Consider the following 22,408-nt stretch of genomic DNA (forward strand, 5'->3'; position numbering starts at 1 on the left):
TGCCAGCCCTGCCCCGTGTCCCCACTCCGCCTGCGGAATGTCACCGCTCGCTCTGATGTCACAGGGTGCCACGGGGCATTCCCTGGCGCAGCGTCCTCTGACTGAGAGCGCTGGCTCCGACACGGTCCCCAAGGCTTCCAAAGTGCAGAATGGCACAGGGACAAGACCCAAATCCAGCAGTTCCGGTGCTTCCCATGGTGGAGCTTGCTGGCCCCCATGCTGGGCATCCAGCAGGATCAGTGCAGCCATCCCCAGCGTGGGGCTTGATGCAGCCTCTGGGGACACAGGAACGACCCTCCCCTCCCAGCCAGGGTGTCCCAGCTCACCTGGAGCCCCCGGCACAGCTCGGGGCACTGAGGGCTCCCCAGGTGTCTCCGTTGAACGGGAAGCCCCACGGGTGTCCCCATAAGGGGCCATCTCTGCCCTGTTGGCAGCGCTGGGGCTGGCACCCCATGGCAGAGCAGCTCCCCACTCACCAGTCCAGACCAAAGCCCCTTCCAGGGCCTTCTTCTCTGCCGCCTTTTGCTGTCCCATCCCGCTGCTGCGAGGTGGCCGCTGGGTGTCCCTGCAGCCCCGCGCGCAGCGGCACCGGGCTGGGCTCTGCTCTGTCCCCGTCCTGCCGCCCGCTCGGATCATCTTCTCCAGCCCCATCCTTAGGACTGGTGTCTCCCTCCCCATCCCACCGTCAGCACCTCCACGGCTGTCCCCCTTCTCCCTACACCGTGCCCGCTCCTCATGGTGGTGGCCCTGAGCACGGTGATGGTGCCAGCCCTTGTCCCCAGACCCCAGTGCAGGACCTGCAGTGAGAGGCACCCAGGGACATCCCTGGATCTGCTGGGGACCGAGGGGCAGGGCAGGAGCCACCCTGGTGCTGCAGGGTCAATGCCAGGCACTGGGAGCCTGCGGGACCTGCACGGCCCGCCCGGGGGGACAGTGACACTCGTAGTGCTCTGAGGCTTTTTATTTGGTGCCCTGGGAAGCCTCTGGAGGTGGAACGAGCCAGCAGGGCAGGCTCTGGAGCTGCCACTGCAGGACCCCACACCTCCTGCACCGTCCCTGTCCACGGCTGGTCCCCCTGCTGCTGCAGAAGGAGCAAGAGACCCCGAGAAAACAGGGGCTCCGTCCCATGCTCTGGGCTGGGGTCAGGGATTTCTGGGCAGGGTGGGGAGGCAGGCGGCTCCCGCGAGGTCTTGGTGAAGGCGAGAAACCCCCTGGACTCCAGCCCCAGCAGAGCCAAGCTCTGAACAAGGGGGCACCAGGCCCCCCCTTTTTTTATTTTCCTTTCATAAAAAAAGAAGCTGTGGCTGCTCCAGGACCTGCCCCGTGTTCCATGGCGTGGGGACACAGCGCGGGAGGGCCCGGCCCTGGCTGCAGCTGGGACCAGCACAGCTGATGCTACATGGAGGTGGCTGCTGGGGCAAACGGAGCGCGTGGGCAGGAAGGGAGGAAGGTCACGGCCTTGTCCTGGATCAGAGCGGTGCCTGAAAGGGGTGCCTGCAAGACGTCCAGGGCTACCAGGTTACCCAGTGAGCAAGCTCAGCCTGTAAAGCACGGTGCAGAGGGTGGCAAGCGTGGCCACCGTGGCCCAGAGCTCCTGCAGCCACCAAGACCAAGGCCTGTCCAGTGCACGAGGGATCCAGCAGGTCCACGCGGGACGTCCACGGGCAGGGAGAGCATCTCCAGCGCGGGCCATGCGGGTAGCTCCCGAAATCCACCTGGCCCCATGGGCACCCCGCAGGTCACAGCCTTGCCAGCCACCCGGAGCCCCCAGCCTCTGTGTCCAGTGCGTGGAGGGGTCGCCCGCTGCCCCCGGGGCGACCCGTCGAGGTATAGATGAGGTTGGCCATGGAGAGAACGTCCCTGCAGGACGGCGGGTGACGGCAGCAGGGTCGCGGAGCCGGTCGAGGGGTTGTTAAGTTACAGGCAGCCACTTGCACACGCACAGAGCACCAAGCTGTCCCGTCAGCCCGACTCTGGAGGCTGCCCTGCTCCTCGCTGAGTCCATGGCCAGCGCTGGGAAGGGACGGGGTGGCCGTGGGCATCCTCACATGTTCCCACGGTAGGTGATGTTCGTGAAGGTGGACGTGGCCTCTTTGTATAGAGGATTGTGGCCCTGGAGGCAAAAGAGACAAGAGTGATGGCTCTTGGCTTCAGCCCTCTGAGGTGGCACGGGGATGTGCCGCCTCGGCGTGGAGGGGACGTGTCCCTGTGCTGCCGTGGCCTCGTGTGCTGGGTGCCTCAGCCCTTCCAGGCATCCCGTGGCAGGAGGGACCTTCCGCCGCGCTCACGGGGTGGAAACTCTGGCACAGGCAGTGAGTAAAGAGCATCACGCCAAGGCCCAGTGCCCGGGAGGCCCTGGGGGCGAGGGAGCATCTGGGACATCCTCCCCGTGCGTGTGCCCAAGGGTGGCAGCAGGTACAGAGAAGGGGACCCTAACAAGCATCTCCAGGGGACCAGAGACAGGGACAAGGTTCTGCAATCAGGAACGCTGGGGTCTGGACCTGCTCAGACATGGGATTAAACCCCTGGCACTGGGGGGCTCCTGCCTGGCACACAGGACCCCACGGGCTCTTACCGTGTCCCACTTTGCCCTGGCCTTCTCCTCCTCGAACCTGGCGAACTCCCGCCGGTCGTGGATGGTGATGAGGAGCTTCCAGATGAGCAGGGCAGCGAGGCCGATGAGCAGGATGGCGCCCGTCACCGAGAGCAGGACCACCAGGATATCTGGTCCCTTTGGGCACTCTGTTGGGAAGGAGGAGAGGGTTAGATGGGCTCAGAGAACCCGGGAGAATCCAGAGCCGCCCAGGGCTGCCCTCAGTCCCTGCCTGACCATGGGCACGGAGCTCCTGTGGCCTCAGGATGAATTTGTCCTCCCCTGTTGAAGGACAGAAGCCTTCACCCCCTACCCAGCAGAAAGGGAACAAGGTGCTGAGGTGCTCGAGCTTCTGTCTACAGGGCCCAGGTGGGGACATCAGGATGGGCTCTGTGCCCAAGTGCCCATCCCAGAGCAGTCCCCTTCTCCCTTGGGACTGGCGCTTGTTGGTGGCCGAGGGCTCCTGATCCCATGGGATGAGCCTGTGTCCGTGCTCAGCCGCAGGCCGGTGAGGCCAGAGGTTTCGCCAGGACACCAAGTTCTTCTCTGGGATGAAGATCAGCGCCAGCAGTGACGAGGACGGGCACAGGCGGACTCAGCAGGCGGCTGTAATCGGAGCCGGCCGCCGCTTTGCCGACCCGGCTTTCGAAGGACGGGCAGCCAGCCGGGCTGGGAAGCAGCGCTGGAGCCTGCGGGAGGCCCCCGGGCTCCGCGTGGGAGGCAGCCGCATCCCCTCCCTCCGGCTCGGCCCGGCCCGGCCGCCGGGAAGGAGGCATTCGGCATTCCTTCTGCATTGCGAATGAGAGCCTCTGAGGACATCTCAGGAGCATCCGGCTGTGGAAGGAGGGAGCGCAGGGAACTGCAGCCCTGGATGGTGTGGAGCAAGGAGCAGCGTGGCTCCTGCAACCCCTGTGCAGCCCCCCAGCTCTGTGCCCTGCCGGGACGGGGAGCAGCACTCTGCTTTGGAAAGCCCTGGGAGCAAAGGGACACAGGGGGAGCTGGGCAGCACCCACGGATGTGGGTCCGGAGAGCCCAGGCGTGCGGCGCCGGCTGCCGCGGAGCGTCGGCATCAGGCGGCTCCTGGGATGTCCCAGGTGGACGCATGCCCAGAGGAAGCAGGTGGCCGTCCCTCCGGCTCTCCCAAGTGGCACTGGGATAGTTTACGGAAGACGGGGAAGCGGGGAACACCCACACGGCTCCGGCACCTCCCTGCTGGGCTGCTGCCAGGGGCGGCTCTTCCTGCTCCGTATGGGCCGGACCCGGAGCGCCGGAGCTGCCCGGAGGCAGCAGGACCTTGGGGCTGCCCGGAGCGGCTCGCTGCCATCCCCGAACCCCGAGCCGGGTGTACCTGGCTCCTCCACGACGGACAGGATGGACTTGCCGCTGGAGTCCTCGTAGTACTGGAACCTCACCACGCAGTCGTTCTCGTCCTTGTACGTGCAGTTCACGGCGTCCTTGCCCCTGTCGCCTGCAGACGCGGGAGGTCGTCAGCGCCGGGCATGGGTGAAGCGCGCGCAGGGACAAGGACCAGCCCTGGCACAACGTTTGCAGCCCCCCGTTTCCCACGATTTGGGGCAAGGTCACGTGTGTCCGGTCCTGCCTGCGGCGCTCCAGCCCTGCCAGGTCCCTCGTCCCCTCTCTCACCGAGCTCCTGCACCGTCTCGATCTCGTCGCGGCACATGCGGCTGCAGGACTGCTGCTCCACAAAGTCACCCCGCTCGAACTTCTTGCACTCCACACAATCCCTGAGGAACAGGAAGCCAAAGGGAAGCTCTCTGAGCTCTCACCGGACTCCCTGGACCACCCCGTGCTCCCAGAGCACCAGAGATGCTGGCAGCGACAGGGAAGCCACCCACAATCACAGAGCCCCATTTCTACAGCCAAGACACCCCATTGCCATCACTTGGCCTCCCGCGGAAGCTCCCAGCCCAACCAAGCAGCTGCGGTGACACAACCAGCGAGCAAAGACGCCGCCAGCAGCGCTCCCCGCTCGGAGCGTTGCTCACTTTTTGATGGTGCAGGCGTCGGGGCACGTGGGACACTTCTCGCAGGTGTCCCCGTAGGAGCCGGGCTGGGTGCAGTCGCACTTGCCGCAGACGCAGGAGCCGTGGCCGCTGCACACCAGCCCGTTGCTGGACATGCAGGTGTCGGTGCGCGTGGTGCAGTTGCAGTAGTCGCCGGTCCAGTCCGGGTCGCACAGACAGTCCCCGCAGCTGCACTGCCCGTGGCCTGGGGAGCACCGGGCACATCAGCCCTCGAGCACCCTCCAAAGCTCGGGCCGAGCCGGGACCGAACGGCTGTGCGGGGCTCTGCCTGCTCCTCGCCGATCCCGCTCCCATCCCTTTGCCTGCCACGTCCCCCACTCCGTTACCTTCTCCCACCTGTGATGCCCTTCTGCCATCCAAATAAGAAACACAATCAAGTTTCAGGCTGAGCTGCCTTGGCTCTGGGGGCAAAAGCTACAGATCCCTGATCAGACCCATCTCGGAGCTGATCAAATTGGAGCTTTTGTTTTCGGTTTCAGATTAAGTTGGGGCATCCTGCCTAAGACTCACATCTCAGCCCTGAACTACTCCTGGAAAGCTGCCTGCCGGGAATAGCCTGACCAGCTCTGCCCGCTCCTGCTTGTTTGATCGCAAAAAGCGCAGACAGGCAGACACAGAAAACCCCTGCCAAAGCCTGGAGCTGTTTGGATTGCGGTTTGATTTTTGACTCGAAAGCATCCAGCAAAGGCAAGACCAGCTGGTGGAAACGCTGCCAAGTTGCTGCGAGCCAGCACACGCCGAGCCCTGAGCACACAGGGGCATCGGCCGCGCTCATCCCCCCTGCTCTGCGGCACCAGGCTGAGAAATAAATGTGTAACCTGGTTAATGAGGAACTAGGGTTGAGTCACAGGAAAAACAGCACCGAGCCGGGTGACAGGGCACGGAAACACACAGGCGGCGGAGGAGGTGACGCGGTGGATGACACGGGGTCAGGCAGTGCTGAGCGGGCGCAGGCGGAGAGCGACGCGAGCCAAGCTTGGCTTTGCAGGAGTCGGCCCTGGGAAACGCTTGGCTTCCCAGCGCCAGCAATAACGAGCTGGTTAATTAGCAGCCCGTGGTGGCAGCGACCCAATCACCCCTCTTGGGGCCCTGCGGAGCTGCTGCACAAGGGGCCAGTGCTGTGGGACCCAGACCCAGGACAGCCGCCTGGACACCCTGGGGCAGAGGTTGGGCACTGACCCATAGGGGTGAAAAATGACAGTGTTTTCTCCTCCCTTATCAGCCCGCTGTTAAGATAAGGGGTGACCCATGGCTAATGCACCCAGTCAGTGCCAGGCACATGAATGTCCTGAAGGTTTTTGGCCTTGCAGGAGGGGCCTTTTGGGTCTGGGCCTCTCCTGGGCTCCTGGAGGGAGGCTGGGGACTGACAGTCCCCTCTCTGCCCTGTTCCTTAGGGCTAAATAAGCTGCCAGAACAGGCTGCTCGGACCCAGCCACTTGGCTCTGGCCACCCCATCCTGTAGATCCCCCGGTACTGCCAAGTTCATGGGGAAACAGAACTGACAAAAACTAACCCAGCTGCAAGGGGGGAAAAATAAAAAAATTCCAGGTCGTAGTGCTGCTCTGAGGAGCTGAATCAGCGCGGGGCGGGAAGGGGAGGGCGTCCCGCTTGGCACCGCAGGCTCTGAGCTCAGCCCCGGGGAGCGCTGGCCCGGGACGGTGACGCGCTGCGAGCTCCGGCGCTGCCGTCCCCGCTCCGGGCTGCTCTCACCTCCTGCGGTCACCCGGGACCACGCAGGGCATGGGGAAGGGGTCCTGGCACAGGAGGACTCGCCAAACCGGGTGTCCTGCGAGGGCACCCAGGGCAGAGCAGCCCCACTGCGGGAGCGAAGGGCTGGTGAGAGCCAGGGCTGGCGCTGGGAGCCGATAGCAAATCGAGGAGATGAATATTCAGTCACTGGAGGGGTCGATCAGGCCCTATTGCTTCCCCATTGCTTTTTCCAACAAGGAGTACTTTAAGAACTGGGTGGAGGGAAAAATTTGCACGTAATCTCCTGTAAATCCGAGGTCTCCCTCCCCACCCTCCTCTCAGCCGCCCCTGGGTTTCCTTTTGCAGAGCATTATCTCAGCTTCATCTGGGCTGTGGAAGCGCTTGGCGTGGAGCCTAAGCAGGGAGCAAGGCCCCTCTCCAACCCCAGGAGCCTGTCACCCTGCTGTCAATTTTGGGCACAGGCAGAGCAAAACTGGAACAAGGTGCCAGGAACGGGGCCGTTTCTGCCCCTTCCTGCAGGCGCTTGGCGGTTCCAGGGCTGCATGGAGCCCGTGACGGGGGTAGCCCTGCTCTCCATCCAGGTCCTCTGTTGGTGTTGGGGGGACTCAAGCCCAAAAGGACCTGTCTCAGGCTTGGCCTAGGGGACCCCAGTGTCCCCCCGGCGCAGGCTGAGAAACACCTATATCACACAGGGAAAGGGAAAAGCAGTAGCTGTCCCAATCACCCCAGCCATCCCGCAACCAGGGGACAGGAAGGGCAATGCAGAGGCATCCCTGTGGTATTTCTCCCTGTGACATGAGGAGCACTCTCCAAACCACGTGGGATCCCCGTCCTTGGTGGCCTTGGGCAGCAGCAGATGCCGCAGGCTCCCACGCGCTCCCAGAGCGGCTCCCCTCGCCGGCGCGCGCCGCTCACCTGAGCACATCTGTCCCTTGAAGCGGACGCAGGAGAAGTCGTCGCACTCGCAGTACTTGCCCGTGACCTTGCCGAAGTCGCTGCTGTGGCACACGCACTGCCCGCACACGCACTCGCCGCGCTGGCTGCACGCGGGCTGGCCCTCGCGGGGGCTGCAGCGGTCCTGCTGCGCGGGGCTGTACTCCTCCTCGGAGCACTCGCAGCGCGAGCCCAGGCGCCCCGCGTTGCAGCGGCACACGCCGCACTCCAGCGTGCCGTTGCCCTGGCTGCACGCGGGGCTGCCCGCCTCGGCCCTGGCCTCGCACGAGCAGCCGCACTGGAACGTCACCGTCACCGTGAGGCTGTCCTTGAAGCCCACGGGCTTGATGGTGAAGGACTTCTGCGGCTCCTGCGGGCAGCCCCGCACCTTGGCCTCGATGCTGAAGCTCACCTGGAAGAGCGCCCGGGTGTCAACACAGGGACGGACAGGCCATGACCCGGGGACTGCGCTCCCCGCTCCAAGTGCCGCAGCTCAGAGCAACACCAAGGAAGACTGAGGAAGAGGGAGAGGGGGAGGAAGACCGAGAATGCAAACGGGGGTCTCACCGTGTCCCCAATCTTGAGCCCCATGCACGACTTGAGCCCGGGGATGACCTCGTCGTTGAGGCAGGTGGCATTGAAAGACAGGGACAACTCTTCAGGGAGGTCCCGCACCTCCAGCTCCACCTTGGAGCGGATTTTCTGTCAAGGGATGGAAGAGAAAGTGATGGAGCCAATAGTACAGGGCGGGCAGGGCTCGGTCCCACAGGATGGTGACAGGTAGGACATGGGAGGAAAAGCCTTTGGGGACAAGAAGGGACAGGGGTGGGGAAGCCCAAGGCAAGGCTCTGTGTGTCCTGCAAGCAGCTGCTCTGCTGCAAGGAGGAGGTGGCCCCGCTCACCTCTCTTCAGGACTGCAGTCCCCAGAGAGATGGGGTGGCCCCACGCACTCACCCCATAGGAGTCCACGATGAGTTGCAGGACGTTACTGGAGTCTCTAGACAAGGTCCCCACTGTTGTGCCCGGGATGAGCTCACTGTAGTTCTGGTGAGAAAACAGAGGCACGGGCTGCTTGCGATGAGTCAACACGGCACAGCTGGCCTGGGCATGAAAGAGCTTCCCAGACCAAGCTGGGCCCCTCACAGGCCACGGGCCGGCTCCTCGCGTGGCTGCGAGGATATGGAGCTGCAGGCAATGCCCAGGCTGCTGGAGAGGCTGCTCCTTGGGACTCCAGCAGCCACCTTGCCAAGAGGCCTTGTTTGCGCAGCAGCTGTTACCTGGTAGAGGCCAACCACAGTATCCGTCACGGCAAAGATCAAGTTGATGTTCTTCTGTGAGAGTTTCTCAGTCATCAGGCCCAGCGAGGGGTAGTCCTAGGGAGAGCAGGGAGGAATAACTTGGGATTGCATATCCTTAACCTCTCTGGTCTCCACTGCAAGACAGGTCCATGATCTTGAGCAGGACTCTGGTCTCCCTAAAGCTGGTCTGATCACATCAGGAGGTGCAGCGTCTCCCTGCTAAGAGCCAGGTGCTGCTCCGCAGGGCAATGCAGAGAATGTTCAACACTTGCAAGAGTCACAACATTGGAAGTCACACACGCATGCTTAGCTGGTGCCATGCTCCTGCAAAATCTCCTCTAATTGTTTTAAAATGGACGAAACACCCGTTTTATTCAGATGTTTCATACATACACCTATGGCATGGAGAGGTTTCCACCTGCAGCCCGCATGTAGACCCTGACTTACCTGTGTGGTGGAAGCCGAGTAGAAGTTGTCCTCGTCAATGTGGCACTGGGCGTCATTGGGCTGCACGATGCCTGCCAGGCGCCCGTCCAGCGCAATGTGGGTCTTGGCATCCGTGGTGAAGACCAGCAGGTGGGAAGCATCATTTCTCCAGCCAATTTTCTCCTGCAGGGAGGACACAGGCAGCTCCCAGTGCTGTGTCAGCATGACCCACCACCACCCCAGCTGCTCCCCTTGCTGCCACCTCAGGTCACCCGCTGGCCATGCAAGCCCTCCAACCTGTGACTGCAGAGGGAATCAAAGGCAATTACTCCCCCAGTAAAGTGCTGTGGTGTGTATTTGGGTTGGCAAGTGAGCCTGAGTTGCTTCTGAAGGCCAAAGACAGGAGCTTGGGTCCTTCGGTCATTAACTATCTTGAGTAACTCTTTAGTAAATTAAAATCTGCCTCCAGCATGAGTCAGGGGCACAGGAGAAGACTTCCCTTCAGGACTGGTTACTCCAGAGCTCATAAAAGACCATCCCATCAACCTCTGACAGTCCCTCTCTGCTCCTCGGACCACATCAGGGCCTGGTTTTTCCCTTGCCTTGGCTCTCAGTCTGGGAAAGTCCTTGTTCACTGGTCACCCTAGCCTGATTTTCAGCCCTGCTGCAGCTTCACAAGGTTTACGGTCCAGAGAGATGCTGTCCTGGCAGAGATGGGTGGCTGATCCATCAAGCCAGCCCAATTACCCTCTCCCTGCCCTGGCCAGATGTTCTTACATCGCAGACAGTGGCTTGGATGATGGCATCGAAGCCGCCCTCGGGCGCATCACGATTCCGCGAGACGCTCTGCTTCTGCACCTCCTCGTTGAAGCGGGTCACCTCATCCGTGAGCGCCAGGACGTGTTTGTAGCCAAACATGGGCAGGCAGGTCTCACCAATCCTGGGGAGCAGAGCAGTCAGGGCCCTGGGCTCGAGGCTCGCTGGGCATTTCCAGCTCCCACCCAGGCTCCCATCCTATGGTTTTCCCTAGGATCCCTCCTCCTAGTTCAAGCAGCATAGCAGCTCCCTATTCTTGTTCTCAGCAGGCCTGAGAAACAGGACATTGACTCTGCTGTCAACTCTTGCTCTGGTCCAGATCTTAAATAACCTAATGAGGAAGGGGAATTGGGTCACCTCAACCCACCTTGAGTTCTGCCCTTGCCCCGCTATGGACCCATTCCCCCGGCAGTGACACTGGGTTCTTATCAGCAGCCCCTGCTTCAATGCGATGACTTGAGGCTCTGGCAGACAAGCTCTGGAGAACCTGATTATGGGAGTTGTGTCTCTCAGCCTTGTCTTTCTGGGAATTCCAATTCCCATGGCCAGTACAGTGGATGGGAATGGGATGTTATGGGATATTTAGAAGCCCTTTACTGTATTTGAGCCTCAGCATCTTTCCTGACGAATGGTGAGGACTTGTTTGCATCAGAGCCAGGAGCAGAACCCAGGAATCCTACCGTATGCTCTTTTGGATGCAAAGGGCCAAGTCCTCAGCAGATGTGGCCAGCAGTGCTCCACTACATCTCTGCATCTCTACATCACTACAACTACATGTCTAGTATCTCCCAATGTAACATAAAGCCAAAATAAAAATGTAGTCACAGCCCAGGGGCATCCTATCAACCTCTGGCTTTTACAGGCCTCTCTAGATGTTGATAGCCAATACAGCAGGTTGGGACTTACTCATAGCAAGGATTTGTGATGGCTTGTGGAGGAGATATATACATGTAGGGAGAAATGGGCTTGTCCACAAAGGCCCCGAAACCGATGCGTAGATTGCTGGTTAGCTTGCGCATCTCACTGGCCAGCTTGGTGCCCAGGTTTTGGATGTTCCTCAGGTCGTCCTTCATGGAGTTTGACAGGTCCATCAGGTAGTAGATGTCCACGGGATAGTCTTCCACTTGGCGTACTTGGACACGGAAGATCTGGGAGTCATCTGTAATGCAACATGGCAGTGGAGTGAGAGATTCTCCACTGAGAGGAGCAAAGAGGGCTCATCACAGCGAGCTCTCCTGCTGCTTCTCTGGGCTCCTGAAACTTTAGGACACCTCTCAGGGCCTTTCGTCTCAGCCCTTGACCTCACTCCTCTTGGTTCCTCCCAGGCCCCACTGAAAAGGTTTTTGGTAAAGCATTATTTTTCCTCCATTGAAACAAAAAGCTCCTTAGACAGGACCAGCACACTTCTGGGGAGAGCAGGCCAGTTTGTTCTCAGCCTTTTTTTCAAAGGGTAGAAGTCACACTTAGGGTTGACCTTTTATTTCTGCATTTTAAACAAGACAAAGGCTCTTTCTTGCTGTCCTTTGAAGCAGCTACTTTGAAGTGTAAGCTAGAGCCCAGCTGCAGTCTTCTCAGAGCACCAAGTTTGGAGAAAAAAAAAAAACTTTAACTGACCCCTAATTATTTCCATTCTCCTCCCACCCCTCTTTTTAATTTTTAATTTGCCCATCTGAGATCTTGATTTTCAGGATGGTGAAAGTGTCTCCAAGATCAAGGAGACACCAAAGAGCTCCATCCCCTATCCAGCTGTCCTAAGGCCAGCTGCATGGCCAGAGCACCACCAAGTATCTTGGGAATCTGGACTTTTTCTTCATGAAGTGTCCATTTTCCTTGCTGAGCTAAAACCCCATGGACTCACTGAGGCCATGGATTAGGGACTACGACCTGTTGCAGCTATATTCTTCAGTATTTTGATTCACAAGTCCATGAACATAATGCACACCAAGCCTTCTTGGTAGGGCAGAGATGGTATCAAGTCAGGGCTTTCATCTACTGCTTCCACAGAAAGGGTCCTGCATGCCTCAGTTCATCTCCAGAGCAATGCATGTGCCTGCCTCTTGCTAAAGATCTTTTTGACCTAAGGCAGCAAGGACTACTTAGAAGTCCTGCTCAAGAAGTTACTACATATATCCTCACACTTTGCAGAGGAGGGGACATGTCAGACTGCCATTATTCAGGACATTCCATGGCCAGACCCAGGGATAGGAACAGAACTATGTGCTATCAACCACTGAACTCTGGCCCCAGGGTTTTAGTGAGCACAGAGCTGAAACCTGTTTCTGCTGAGACTGGAAGGCACCCAAGGACCCCACTGGCTACTGAATCATCCCAGGGACTGCATCCAAAGGAGCTACCAGCCATGTCTGGAAACTATGAGCAAAAACTCTTGTGAGAGAAGAGCTTTGAAGTCTCAAAGAGGAGGAAGAGACCGAATCATGTGTGACAGAGGCTAGTTACATCCCTAGGAGGTGCTTAGATATCACAGTGATGGGGGCAGAAGGGGACTCATGAGAGATTGCTGATTCCATCTATCCCTCTCTGGCTTTCCTCCCTCCAAAGCAGGGGGAAACGCTCCTGGGTTTACATACAGCTGTGCCAGGTTGAGCAATTCAAGTTTTTCCAATCTTCTGGCTCATTTTACATCACCACCAGGGCAGATCACCTTTAAGGAGAATGCGTGATGAGCAGCACACCAGGGCAGGGCATGGTCCATGTCCATGGCTATAGCACCGTTTCACTCTGCTTTCCACAAACCGGTTTTGTGACCTTGGGCACCTGGCACTCTCAGTCTCGCCTTGTGCCCAGTGTCACTTTAAACTCCTGAGCGTTCAAGGAAGCGAGGGGAGGTGGTGCAAGATTGCAAACAACCATAACAGTTAATTGGCTTCATCCTGTCTGGGTGAAAAAGGGGACCTGGCGGCAGTTCAAACCTACCAGGCCAGTTTGCGGCTTGCTAGACACGAGCTGACTTTCACTAAAACACTCAAAGAGCCCAAACCTTTTCAAAGGGATTGTCTCGACCCCACCAGCATTGGGACCCTTACCCGGCCGCAGGTGCAGCTCTATTTTCTGGGGGCTCATCTGGGTGGTGGTGGAGGTCCCCGAGCCCTTGTCACTGAGAGGCCGGTCCTCCAGGATCTTTACACTGCTGGTCGGGAACTCGATGTGGTTGCGCCCGCACCCGTTCTGGAGCAGGTTGCTGAGCAGGTCACAGCGAGGAGATCCTTGGGCCAAGACCTGCAGCAGAGGGACGGAGTCAGCAACCAAGGGGACCAGGCACCAACCAACTTGGTGATGGGGTGGAGGAGAAGAGGCAGACCAGTTTTCTACAGGGAAAACCATTCTGGCTCCTAGTAGCAGTAGCCTCAGGATGGGTTTCCAGCACAGTTAACAGGCAGGGCCACCAGGTCCTTCATGGTGCCAGAGGATTGTGAGACAGGAAGTGAATGCCACCAGGGCAAAGCTTGAGACGTTTGGGGGGTTTCTAATCCTCAGGGAATGAAAAGCTAAGTTTGCCCTGCCTATTTCTCAATATGCAGTCTTAAAAACCTTGCTGTAAGGAACAGTCCTAGCAGGGCTGAGCCTGTTGCATGAAATGAAGTTTGGTTCCTGTCTGTGAAGCAGTCAAGCTTATCTCCAGCTCTCCAGCTTCCTGCCGGATGGAGCTGGACAGGGAAAAGGAGGACCAAAAAAGGAGTGAAAGAGCGAGGCGGCCAGCAAGCTGCAGGAGAAGCTGTCACACGTCCATCACGGCAGGAAAATCCCAAGCTGAAGTCACTGTGAACCTCCAGCCCCGTCCCTTGTTTCCTAGAAAGCCTCCCAGCTCCTTCCCCCTTATCACAGCTTGAACAGACGGGGCTTGTCCCACCCTGTGCCTGGTCCTGCCAGTGGCCTTTCTCCAAGATAAATATGGGAGCATTTCCCTCCCGGCCCAACGTGGTAGGGATGTGTGGCACCACATCCCAGCTGGGCAGCAGATGCTCTTCTGCTCCCACCAAAGTGTTTCTCAAGCCTCTGGGTCCCTTCTTGAAGAAGAAGGCCCAAATCTTACTGCATGCAAAGTCTCCTGGAGGGCACCCCACAAACCCAAACGCAGCCTTTCCTCCGGTCAAAGGCACGAGCCTGGTCCTCCAGCACAACCAAGTGCTCCAGCTTCCTATTCCTGGGGCAGGGAGAAGCCTGCAACTCCAGCTCTGCAACCTTACGGCTCCCAGGGGAAATCCTCAGCCTGGGACACGGGCTGCTATTTGGGATGTGAGCTCAGGCTGCCTGAGGCAAGAAATTACTACGTGTGTTTTAAGCCAACAAGTAGAAAAGTGCAAACAGCTTCGGGAGGCCCTTTCTGGCCTACAGCCCTTCTGGAAACAGGGGCCTTATCTGCCTTTTCTCCTCCCTCAATTCAGCTGATAGCCAGAAAATACATCATCAGGGGCACGCTCCTCCTCCACAGCCTCTGGCTTCCACCCTATTTGCTTGGAGAGGTTGTTGGTGGCAACCAGGACGAGTTCTCTGCCTAGACTTGCTCCCTTGCATGCAGCTGCCCCCTCCAGCTGGCATCGTGGGACTCCTCTGTGGTCGGGACCGAGGAACTGTGCAAAACCCTCAAGACAGATGTATTTCTAGGGGTATGCTGGCCTGCTATAACCAAGCTGGAAAATAGGCTGGATTCACAACAGACCCCGTCATCCCATCGCATACATCCCTGTCCCCATCCCTGCTGGGAGGGTATCTGGAAGAAGAGCTGGTGAGCACAGAGAGGAGCTCCAAGGCTTCCCGAGGCCATTGAGCATGTCCAAGGCCCAGCAGCACCGCTCCGACGTGATACCCGAGGAGGCAGCCCGTTAACCACAGGGCCACATCCTTCCCCTTTCCCAGCAACCCTCAACCACCATCAGCTCAGCGCTCATAGGAGCCTCTTCACCAAGTCTGGCTACAATAGGGAATGAGCAGGGAAGGATCCTGCAAGTGAGGATGGATGTGCAGAGGCAGCTGCACCCAAGAGCCCCCGGGTACCTGCGGCAGCAGGAAAATGCAAGACCCCCTGTCCCGGGGGTGTTCCCATTGCCACCTTGCAGGGGACACCACAGGAGGACCTAAAGACACAGAGGCCTCCAAAAATGAAGCTAAAACCTCCAGCTGCTTCGCTAAATCAACCCTTGGTGAGCTGCTGTTCTCCAAGGCGAGCGCGGCAGATGATGTTTTGGCAGGGTGTTGAGAGATTTGGTTTTTTTTCCCCCCTAACATCTCATCACCCCGCAGTGATTTCAGGGCCACTGCTCAACTCTAAGGCTTCACTGACTTTTTCCAAAAGGAAAAGCGAGTGGATGGGCGCATCCAGTTGCTGGCAAGTGCAATCAAGGCTTCCGAAAAGAAAGCAAACAGAATAACCCTTCACATCAGCACTCAATGATGCCAGCGAGGAGGAGGAACAACAGCCAAATCCTCCTTCTTGCCCCTGTCCAAGCCCATGCTGGAGCAGGAATGATCACTAACCCTCACTCGGCAGCAAAAAAGGCAGGATGAAGCAGAAGTACAGTGGAAAACGGAGGGATACAAATAAGAGCACGGTCCCTTTAAAAAAAGCAGGGGGCAGGATCAGAGACCTCCCCTACCCCCGGGAAATTAAACAAACCCGCAGAAAAAAAAACCCTCATTTTGCTAAATTAAGACAATGTGGTCCAGATGTGGGAGCGGCGGAGCAGCACAGCCCGGCTCGCGGGGGCCGGGGCGGCTCCTGCCTCACCGCTTGTCACAGCTATGAAAATATTCCCTTTTTTGGAAACCTTTGCTGATGCGAGGAAAGGGAATTTATGGCCCTGCAGCAGCGCAGGGACATGCAGCGAGGCTGGGGAGGCTGGGCAAGGGCCGCTGCAATATCCAGATGCTCCTTGCTGGAGAGGAATAGGGATTCCTGGAGCCGAGCATCCTTACGGACTGTGCATGGCAAGGGCAAAAATCCCCGATACCCGATGGGCACAGGGAGGCTGTGGCAGAGAGCGGCTCCAGCTCGGGCATCCCACCCAATGCAGCAGGATCCAGCCCCACCGCTGGGATCCAGCAGCGTTTCCCAGCTTGGACCAGGTTTCTTCCCAATCCGTGCCTGGGTCATGGGCACGGCCGCAGCTCCAGGCCGCAGGATTTTGGGTCTGGAGGCGCAAAACACCCTCTCTCACCTCTCCCTTGGCAGGAAGGGGAACTTCCTCGGGGCCCTTTCGACACACAAGCACCACATTTTTAAGGCAATACCTCACTCGGGCCCCAGAGGGGTTTCAGTAGCGTCTCCCCACGGCCTCTCACCAGCCCAGGGCTGGTTGCTCACCAGATGTGATCAGGATTGGGAAACTCCCCCGCTCCTTTTCCCGACCGGCAAACCCTCCAGGCTGCGTTTTTGGAAGGTTCCTTGGCAGATTTGTCCACGCAAGCAAAGAGATTTAGAGCCAGAGTTCAGCTGTGAAGGTGGGACATCTTTTGTGGGTGGAAAGGATGAGTGAGCAGGGAGGTGATAAGTGGTCAAGGATTCCAGAAATAGGTGTTTCTTTCTCATCATCTTTAGTTCAGTAAAGAAAACCAGGCATTGCCTCTTTGAGGCTGGCCTCTATGAAAGGCTAGGCTTCCCCTCACCCCCATCCTCCCAGAGCAAAAAGACTTTTTAAACCAGCAGATTTTGCAGGAATGCTCCTTTTAAACAATATTAAACCCATCCGGGCCGTGGGAAGGGACAGGAATGGTCGCTCTTACCTCGGCGGAGCACCAGGCGCACAGCGGGCTCACGGCCAGGCACTGCTTGCAGGAGGTCACCCCCCGCGTGCTGCAGATGTTGCTCCCTGCAACAGGGACACAGAGAACGGTTAGAGCCCGGCACAGCCCTGCCAAGCAGTGCCCACATGTGTGATGAAGTGCCAGTGCTCAGTCAAAGGCTTTGGCAGCCAGAGCCCCCAGGAGGCAGGTCCCCAAGGTGCTGCCCCCTTTATACTCACCTGGACCCACTCCCCAGAGCCCGGTACCAGCTGGGGCTCATCCTGCCCATGACTGAGCCTCATTTCCCACCTGCAGCTCCCTTAAGGAGACGGCTCCCCAAAATGCATGGATTGCACGCACAGCAGTTTGGGCTTGCAGTGCACACGGCAATTTGGCTTTGTGATGCCCGAGGCCAAGGGCAGTTGCCCAGGGCCTGGAGCACAGGGTTCAGCCCCGGGGACAATCCAGCTCCCAGCCTGGCCCGTTGCGTCTCACTGGGGACGTTTCGCTCCAGCCACCCTGGTGTGGTGGCCTCAGTGCTCTGCTGTTTGCAGCATGCGGGTGGGAAAAACAGCAGGAACACCCAGACTCCTGGTGCCGGGACAGGGTGAGAGCCCCTCACAGGGCTCGGGAACGCGGGAGGCGCCGCTGCCCTTCCCTGCGTCTCTTCCCAGGAGAGCGGAGCACGTTCTGCCTTCACCCATTGCGCTCGTGGCCCCGGGAGCACCTCAGGATTCCTGCCTGGGCTCAGGTCCCACAGCAGGTTAATGACATCCCGGCCAGCTCCCTTGGCCACCCCGGAGCCAGACCGATGCCCTTTGGCTTCTCCCTCGGTTACTTGTACAGGTCACAGAGCACCCCGGGGTGGCCAGCACTGTTGGCAGGAGATCTGCAACGCCCACGTTAAGAGATTAGGTGTAAAATCATAATCCTAAAATGATAATTTCTGTGTTTTCTACATTTTTTCCCCATGTTTTGGGCTTGTTCCTCCAGCTGCAAGAGCTAATAAACTGAAGTCCCATTATTATTTATTTCGCTTAGTGACAAAGCAACAAGGCTCATATAACAACCCCATCTCCAGGACTAGGGGATTAATTAAAAAAAAATGTAAAAAAGCAAAATCTTGGCACCGCAAGTCCAATGAGACTGGAGATAAACTCCACAGCACGGGAAAGAGCCACGGTGGGTGAACCGGGCGCCCGAACACCCCGGGGTGTGCGGCCAAGCATCGCCTCCAGCGCTGGGACCATCACTCAGGATCTCCAGGAACCTCCTCCCTACATGACCCACTTTTTTTTCTTCTTGTTGCTGTTTTTTTTTTTTCCCGCTAATACGTGCAGGAATGTGCACCCAGGAGCCTTCACATCCACAAAGGTGCATGCCAGCCCTGCTTGGATTTTCCCAGTGCTCTCAGCTTGCCTAAGCTATAAGGATTTGGGGGCTTTTCTTGCTGAGCTCCTGCCCATGCCATCCTGGGGCTCTGTTTTTTCTTGGATTCCCTCCTTGTTTCCCAGTATGTTCTTGGAGAGAAGATGCCCCAAACAGAGCTCAGGTACCGCCGCATGTTGCCTTAATGCCTTTAGTAGATACCCCACAGAGAGGGTCCCTCAGAGGAGCTCCCATCCCTCCAAACTTGGCTCCTCCGCTCCCGACACATCCAATAATTCCTACACATCCGACCGGACACATCCCTGTCCTGCCCTTGCCTATCCAGCCATGGGGCTACGTTGTTCCCACAGGCACATTTTAGTGCTGGGAATTTAGCCTGGGTTTCCTTAAGAAAGATAACATTGCTCCCAAATCCTCCAGAGTCGGGCCTCAAAAACAAAGAGGGATTTATAAACTAGGAAATGAAGGGAAAAAAAAAAAAAAAAAAAAAAAAGCACTGTTTTAGGACTGCAAGGGGACTGCAAGTTTTCTTTTCTGGAGTGTTTGAGAACATAAGAGACACTCCAATCATTTTATTTTTTTAGCTTCTCCTCTACAGCCAGGACACTGGGCATTATTTTTTTTATTGCAAGCTCCATTCCTCCTCTAACTGCCCAAAGCCAGAAACCGGGGGTTTCAAAGAAAAGCATCAAAATCCCGGGGGAAGAATGACAGCAGGTAGGAACGCCGGCAGAAACACCGTTAAAAGCCAGGGATAGAGCAAGGACAGGCACAGCCGCTGCCCCCCGCACCGGCGCTGGGGCCAGGGCGGGTTTGGGTCGGGACCGCGAGGCGCTCGGACCGCGAACCTACCGCGGGCGCCGGCGGCGCAGAGCAGCAGCGCGGCGATGCCCAGGGCCGGTCCCACGCGTGTCCCCATGGTCTCCCGGCCGGCTCCTCCGCGCGCGGCCGTCCCGGGGCGGCCGGAGCTTTTGAGCAGCCCCGGGGTGAATCATGGGCCGGGTGGGGACACGCGCGGCGGGGCCGCCCGCGGAAGCGGCGCCGGGGGTGGCCCCCTCCGGCTCCCTCGCTCCGCGGTTCTTCAGGGCGCCCATAGAAACGCTTGGGAGCCTCGTGGCTTTTCCCACCCCTGGGGGTAATTCCTTGCTACATCTCGCTTTTTTTTTAATTAACCCTTGCAAGGGAGGCAGCCTGGGTTTTAACCCTTCCACACCCGGGCTGCTTTGGGAGGAAGGGAAGAGGAGGGGAGCTACAAGCGGAGGTGAAAACGTGAGTTCTCAGCATCCCTTTCCCGCTGGTGGGGATGGGAACAGCCCCATTCCTAGAGCTGGAATCTGAGTGAGAGCTAGGGAAGGGAACCAAGAACTGGATCTGGTGCCTGTGCTCAGCTGCTCTTTGGGACTTTGGGTTTCAAGCCAGACATCCAAAAGGGGAGAGAAGTTCAGATTTGGGCCTGATAATTTGGGCCTGAATCTCTTCTCCCTTGTGCTGGTTCTCCCTGCGTCCTCCTAAATCGCTCCTGTCCAGGGGCATGGATAGGGAGTGAGACGCACACACACAAAGCGCCTGCGGGAACAGCTGCTCTCCAAAGCCAGGTCTCCATTCCCTGCAATTCCACAGATGGGGAAACTGAGGCATGGAGCTCACGGGCGGTGAGGGAGGCGGCTGCGGGCAGCAGGATTCCCCACGCAGACACACAGGGAAGGAGGCAGCAGAGGCTGGAGCTGACGCCACCAGAGGGAGCAGAAACTCCTTCAGCCCAGGAGTGTGAGCAGAGAGGAGGGAGATCCCTCCTGGGCTCCTCACCCGGCATCTGGGATGCTCCGCTTTCCCGGGGGATTTCTCCTGGACATCATGTTAAGCCTGGGCAGAAAGCTGTGTTGGATCAAGGCGTCTCCTCTTGCATCCCTCGGTGCTCTGGGCACACACGCAGCCTCACGGGTCAGGCAGCGCTCTGGGGAAATTAGAAACAACAAGTGGGAAAAAGCAAGAAATTCACCCCAACCAAGTGCTTTGGGACCCTACTTGTCACAAAAGTGAAATGGAGAAACAGGCCCACATCCTTCCAAAGCAAACCTGTGACACCGCGTGCACCGAGCTGGCCCTCGTCCTTGCCTGGCCTTCCTCTGTGCTGCCGCAGCGCATCCGTTCTCTGGTTTATTAGAACCTCCTTGGAGGACGTGCCCTGTGGACGTATTCCCAGGCTCTTTGGGATGCTGTTGGCAGTGACTGCAGCAGCCTCAGGGGTAAGAGAGACTCCCTGCAAGGCCAAGGTCCAGGGCTGGAGGGCAGGGACCTGTTGGGCACCCTCTGCCCCTTGTTCAGCCTTTGGGATCAAGTGTCCGTAAAACTTCCCTGGGATTGACCTGTGGGACTGAAGGGACCCGTGGGAAAGGCAGGACTGGGACACTGTAGCCTGGGGACAGCAGTGATGCTGCTGTAGGACCCAACAGAGACAGACAAGGGACATCCAGGGGTGCAGCATCTCTGTATCCTCTTGGAGGGGGCTAAAGGGAGGAGGAAAGAGGATCTGCATTCCCTGTCCTGGGTTGAGAGCACAAAGGCAGCCGGCAGCAGCAGTGAGAGGGGGTGAGGGAGAGGGATGGAAGCAGCTCCCACCCGCAGCGAGCCGAGAGGCAGCGCCGTGGGGGCTGGATGCTCCGAGAAACGAGTGGGTGGCTCAGAGCTGCCGGGAGCGCCGCGCTGGCCGGGAGCGCCGGCGGGGACAGGGACCTGCCCGTGCGCGGGGACGGACAGGGAGCGCGGGGCAGGTTGCAGGGATTCAGTGCCCAGGGGGTCCGGCCCGGCTCAGCACAGCACGGAGGGGAAGGCGGCGCGGGGGCTGCCAGGGGGTGGAGTTGCTGGTTTTCCTTTGAACACGGCAAGACTTGAGCTCGGGACTCGCGTCCGTGGAGCCCGCGGGAAGCGGCTCGGGGCTCCGGCGCCGGACACGCTGCGGGCGCCGCGCGCGCCGGCTGGGGCAGCCCGGAGCTGAGGGCACACGTGGCCCTGCCGGGGGCTCCTCGAGGACGTTTCTCCTCCATCCAAAGCGGCGTGAGAAGAAGGGAGGAGGTTTGGAGCCCGCCGGCCCATGGAACCGACCTGAGCGGCAGGCAGGGAGACACCAACATTCCCCTCCCCGGAGGTTTGGGGTTGCGCCTGGACCATGAACGGGACCTTTCTCAACCAGAGTCTCCTGGAGGCCGGAGCTCACCCAAACAGGACCCAGGGCTTGGGGATGCTCATGGCCTGCTGCAACGGGACGGGCGCCGTGCTGGCCACCGAAGGCGGCTCCGCCGTCCTCGCGCCCGACGAGCGGAGCCTCTACATCACCCGCGTGGTGCAGATCGCCGTCCTCTGCGTCCTCTCCTTGACGGTCGTGTTCGGCATCTTCTTTTTGGGCTGCAACTTGCTCATCAAGTCGGAGAGCATGATTAACTTTCTGGTGAAGGACCGGAGACCTTCCAAGGACGTGGGCGCCGCGATCATGGGGCTCTACTGAAGCCCCCGGGCTCGTGTAGGCAAGTGGAGCGGTGCTGAGATGCAGCTGCCCAAGCGCTGCGGCACAGGGGGACTGGCAAGGAGGGTGGGGGTCCTTCTACCATGTCTGTGTCCACAGGGACCTTCTGAGCTGCCCAGGGACCAAACTCTGCTGCGCCAAATGGGGAAATCTCCCCCGAGCTACACAAAGCACAGGCCTGGTGTGACCAGCCCTGTGTTGCATGCAGAAATGACTTAAGTTTTGCATGAAACTTGCAGAAATGGTGATAATGTGCAGATTCGGACTCTTTTCTGTTGTTACCTTGGATACTGCTACCTGGGGGTTAGGGCTAAAACAAAATAAAAAAAGACGGGGGGAAGCACTGACAACGAGAAAACAAAAATGAAGCAAAGGGAAAGCAAAATGTGTAGCTTGGACCAGGCCATGGGGCAGGGAAGTGGCACAGGGGCCACCCCACAAAGTCTGCATGCTCACAAACGTGTCTGTGTGTCTCTCTCTTGGACCTCAAGCATGGATCTTCCGGTAGCGTCCTGTGAAGGGAAAGCATGTTCTTCCTTGTTTTTCTGAGAAATTCTGTTAAACAAACTGGCACTTTCTTCTTTCACTCTACACCGAAGGAAGGAAAGAACCCAGTTAAACAATAATAGTAATAAAAAAGCATGCTTGGTTTTGTACACAACAGCCTTCTTTCCAAGTGCTATATTGTTACAGTCCTTGAGGTTTTTGCAGTTTTTTTGAAAACGAGTGAATATTGAGGAAAAAAAAAAAAAGAACCTGTTTCAAAAGAATGTGGTGTTGCATTCATTTTCTCTCCGTGTATGTGTCTGTAGTTCAGGTGTTTCAGAGTATTTCCCAGGATAAATATCTCACCTTTGAGCTGAACTCTTGATTAAAAGTATTTACTGAAAACAGAAACTACCAACCTTCTCCCTCTCCCCTTTTTTTTTCCCCCTCAATG

At 58.2% G+C, this 22,408-nt stretch overlaps 2 protein-coding genes across 2 annotated transcripts in view; one reads left to right on the forward strand and one right to left on the reverse strand.

Annotated features, from left to right (window-relative positions):
* Nucleotides 1-1,951: 1,951 nt before the first annotated feature.
* The window catches only part of ITGB3 (integrin subunit beta 3), a 113,439-nt gene continuing 92,982 nt past the window's right edge, over nt 1,952-22,408 (reverse strand). Inside the window, exons 2-15 of the mRNA XM_088519895.1 lie at nt 16,560-16,645; nt 12,866-13,058; nt 10,728-10,980; nt 9,783-9,945; nt 9,027-9,188; nt 8,559-8,654; nt 8,236-8,325; nt 7,849-7,983; nt 7,264-7,693; nt 4,600-4,822; nt 4,238-4,338; nt 3,942-4,061; nt 2,576-2,742; nt 1,952-2,113 (exon numbers count right to left, since the gene is read on the reverse strand). Of these exons, the coding sequence (XP_088376021.1) occupies nt 2,045-2,113; nt 2,576-2,742; nt 3,942-4,061; nt 4,238-4,338; nt 4,600-4,822; nt 7,264-7,693; nt 7,849-7,983; nt 8,236-8,325; nt 8,559-8,654; nt 9,027-9,188; nt 9,783-9,945; nt 10,728-10,980; nt 12,866-12,902 (2,046 nt within the window). The 5' untranslated portion in view covers nt 12,903-13,058; nt 16,560-16,645 and the 3' untranslated portion in view covers nt 1,952-2,044. The remainder of the gene's footprint in view (nt 2,114-2,575; nt 2,743-3,941; nt 4,062-4,237; nt 4,339-4,599; nt 4,823-7,263; nt 7,694-7,848; nt 7,984-8,235; nt 8,326-8,558; nt 8,655-9,026; nt 9,189-9,782; nt 9,946-10,727; nt 10,981-12,865; nt 13,059-16,559; nt 16,646-22,408) is intronic.
* Nucleotides 21,049-21,764, forward strand: RPRML (reprimo like). The gene has a single exon (XM_010215277.2). The coding sequence runs from the start codon at nt 21,115-21,117 to the stop codon at nt 21,448-21,450; it is 336 nt and encodes a 111-aa protein (XP_010213579.1). The 5' UTR covers nt 21,049-21,114; the 3' UTR covers nt 21,451-21,764.

Source organism: Tinamus guttatus, unplaced genomic scaffold, assembly GCF_059628265.1.
Source record: "Tinamus guttatus ecotype Peru unplaced genomic scaffold, ASM5962826v1 Tinamus_guttatus_pri_ptg000075l, whole genome shotgun sequence".
In the NCBI taxonomy this organism is placed as follows: domain Eukaryota; kingdom Metazoa; phylum Chordata; class Aves; order Tinamiformes; family Tinamidae; genus Tinamus; species Tinamus guttatus.